The 3,529-nt window shown below is 40.2% G+C and overlaps 1 protein-coding gene across 1 annotated transcript in view; it reads left to right on the forward strand.

Moving 5' to 3' along the window:
• The first annotated feature begins 364 nt into the window (after window positions 1–364).
• LOC113812269 (glutamate receptor ionotropic, kainate 2) overlaps window positions 365–3,529 on the forward strand; it is a 4,018-nt gene continuing 853 nt past the window's right edge. Inside the window, exons 1-6 of the mRNA XM_027364130.2 lie at window positions 365–653; window positions 773–873; window positions 1,080–1,253; window positions 1,614–1,825; window positions 2,651–2,865; window positions 3,007–3,260. Of these exons, the coding sequence (XP_027219931.2) occupies window positions 387–653; window positions 773–873; window positions 1,080–1,253; window positions 1,614–1,825; window positions 2,651–2,865; window positions 3,007–3,260 (1,223 nt within the window). The 5' untranslated portion in view covers window positions 365–386. The remainder of the gene's footprint in view (window positions 654–772; window positions 874–1,079; window positions 1,254–1,613; window positions 1,826–2,650; window positions 2,866–3,006; window positions 3,261–3,529) is intronic.

The following is a 3,529-nucleotide window of genomic DNA, read 5'->3' on the forward strand; positions in this document are numbered from 1 at the left end:
ATCTTGCGGCAGAGTTTTCTAAGGTTCGTGTTCGAGGTTAATCCTGAACCAGCGAAATAATTTCGTAAATCATTGTTGTTATTTTATTATAAATAATTTTCGCATTTTCAGACATTTACTGAAAGTCTCGAACACGATCAGTGGTTAATTTTGACTAATCAAGACATGCAAGAGCAACTAACTTCCCTCTACCTTCCACTCAACAACAAGGTACCAATTATTTTTCTCTAACCACACTGTTTACAATATTCAAAAGTGCTCAATTTCAGCTTCCCCACACATGATCCTAAAACGAAATTAAATGTCGAGTAATCTAATGACATTGATGCTTTCGTTTCCTTTCGAATTATTACTTCCAGGTAACTTTGGTCGTGTTTTCTGAAGATATGTCATCGGCCTCACTTTGGGAGAGTTACCAGATCTTGCAAGGCGGAAGGCCAAAACTGGTTCGAGTCGGTGCCTGGGTCTTGGGCCGGCAGTCGATTTCCGAAACCGGCTTACGCTTGATAACCATTCCTGGGGCTAATGTGCTGCCGAAGAGGTATTTATCTCAGGGAAGTATGAGTTTTGGTCAGCTCATAGCGCCCGAGCGTGACGTCGCACAGAGGCGTTCGGATTTAACGGGTCTCCATCTTCGGTGCACAGTTCTGCCAGTAAGTCACACACTCGGTGAATTTTTAAATTTTGGACTTCGATGTCTATCTTAAACTGATAGTCATAGTTTTAAGTCTCACTTTTTTTTAATCACCAATCTGTAGCAAATATTTATCAGGACACAACCACATTGGTAACACGGCACCATGATGGCAGTCTGGGTCTGGGAGGAGTCTTTGGAAACTTATTCAACCTGATTCAAGAGATTGCAAACTTTACGTAAGATTTCATTATTCATGTAGTTTAGTATACTGATATATCTGCTGAAATGCAAATTATTTTCTATATGACATCAAGGTCAACCTGAATATTAACGTATTACTTTCGGTACTGCAAAATATGAATGGAGACAGCTTATTGAATACCAAAGCTAGCGGCGCAATATGTTGAATCTGCAATTTTACCTAATTACGTAATTTTTGTAGGTCTACATGCCATATTCCAATAGACCGAAAGTACGGGAGCTTCGAAAATGGAAAGTGGACAGGAATGGTTGCAGATCTGGTGGAGGACCGAGCTGACATAGCCGTCGCACTGCTCGACGTCACGAAGGAACGGGCCCGTGACATCGACTACCTAGTTAGCACAGGATTTTCCAGGTTAGTTCAGTTCCACGGGGTTGTGTAAGGCTGTGGCATGACAGAGCGACTGATAATAGAATGTAAAAGTTGCCGTCCATAAATTGATTTATGAGTATTGTTTTAGTGGGGACGAGGGGATTGTGACAGGTGTTCAGATTCTGTGAATAAATAAATTAATAAAGAGAAGGAAAACCGTGTCGTAACATAAGTAAGGTGTGGCATCACCCACAACGGAATGCAGTAAATTATAATACAATTATGTGGCATTGTCATTTCTCGCAGGTTAAGAGAGAGCTAACACACAAACGTGTTGTGTGTGTGTGCTTGTATAGGTTTGACACACGTAACGACTGATGCATTCACTAAACTCATTCCCAGATATATGGTCGTCATGAAGCGACCTTCATACAGTGACTTTCAGTGGAAGACATACATCCAAGAATTCCATGGGCATGTGTGGTTACTGCTGCTGTTATCAGTCGTGGCCATGATGCTGGTGATACATGTTATCACGGCAATCCTTCCCGCTGAAGAGAAGATATCGCTCTCAGAGTCTTTCACTCTTGTTAGTGGATGTATCGTAGCCCAAGGTATGCCGGGTTTTATTTCTCAAAGACCTTACAAGAAAAAATATATATTGTTAACGCGTCTCAATTGGGGGTGTTAAGGATGTCTCAATTAAGGTTAGGAGTATGGATACAAACCGCTGTTTTTTTTTTTTTTTTTTTTTTTTTTTTTTTTTTTTTTTTTTGGGGGGGGGGGAGAGCGGTAAATGGATATCCTATAGTTAAAACAATTCAGTTTTAATTCTTATTCATATCTACAATACCCACAGCTCTAGATATACTAAAGTGATAATACATTTCTTTACAGAAGAAAGGACATGACATCCAGTTATAGAATTCTATGAATAGATTAACTCAAAATATACAATGATATTCATATCATGAAGTGTTGTGTCTTGTCTTAGGCGGGCGTAGCATCCAGATTTTCAGCCTTGCAAAGTTCTTACACTAATACTTACCTCGCGTTACAGATTTTGAGGAAGAGCTTGAAGGATTTGGAGGAGTGAGCGAATGCAATGTACATTGAATAGATAACGCACTCACTAAATATTTCAGTTCCAAATATATTTATTGCAATATGGTTAAGCAAGTGATTCTAGCTGCCAGTTTGTTAAAATTGTGGGAGGCTCGACCCAGTGAACATTCATCATACAAATATGCAGAAATAGATGCTTGTCTATCAGTCTAGACCTGCATAACTCCTGGACAGATAGATAGATAAATGTATATCTATCAGACAGACAGACAGATATGCATGTCCGTAAATATGAATATTCATTGGGTCGGTCCTCGTACAATTATAACAAACTGGCCGTAGATCAACTCTGCGACTTGCAAAGATGTTTTCAGGCAGCTGGCTAAACTTCCGCACGGTGGGAGCTCGGATCGCTTTCCTGACGGCGATGCTGTCGGGTGTCCTCCTCATGGCCCACTACACCAGCTACCTCGTCTCTGCACTAGCGGCGGGACACTCCTTGCCGCAATACATTACCCTGAAGAAGGTGGACCAGTTGGGGATTCCCACGGGTTGGACCGACGGAACGGCGATGTCCGAATATATAAGAGTAAGGGAGATTTACTTTCGAAAGAGCTGATGGAAATATGTGAAACATTGCAATAGAGAAGTTGAATATGCTTCTCTTGATCTTAGAAGCACAGAACGTACTAAACAGGTATTAGTAAGTATATCAATTTTGCCTCATTAGCTGTCCAGCGACGACACCCATCGGAAGCTGTGGAAAACTATTGAACAAAACAAAAGAAGGTCGCTGGTAAAGGATCCAACAGAAGGCTTGCGTCGAGTTCTCCAAGAAACCTATCTGTTTATCGAAACAGAATCCGTCCTCCTTCGGTATAAGCGTGACTGCCAGTACCATGTCATTCCTCTCTTGGGGTTTAATCAGCTTTCGTCATTTACCGTTCGGAAGGATTCGCCTCTGGTCCCTATCTTCAATAAGATGTAAGTCTTCTGTATGTGAACCTGCGTGATATATGATTGATTATAATATGATGATAACATTAATAATGGTGAAAATGACTGATGAACCATTCTCATAAATGTTGATAATAAAGATGTTGATGATGGTATTAGCAATAACGTTATGATATGGCCTATATTAGTGATTCTGATGAGGAATTTCATGCCAGTAACAACAGTAATGATGATAAGATTAAAGATCAGTTGATTATATTAACGACTGTCATGATAAGAATTATCTGAATAGTTAT

The sequence above is a fragment of the Penaeus vannamei genome, chromosome 31 (genome assembly GCF_042767895.1).
Source record: "Penaeus vannamei isolate JL-2024 chromosome 31, ASM4276789v1, whole genome shotgun sequence".
Lineage (NCBI taxonomy): Eukaryota > Metazoa > Arthropoda > Malacostraca > Decapoda > Penaeidae > Penaeus > Penaeus vannamei.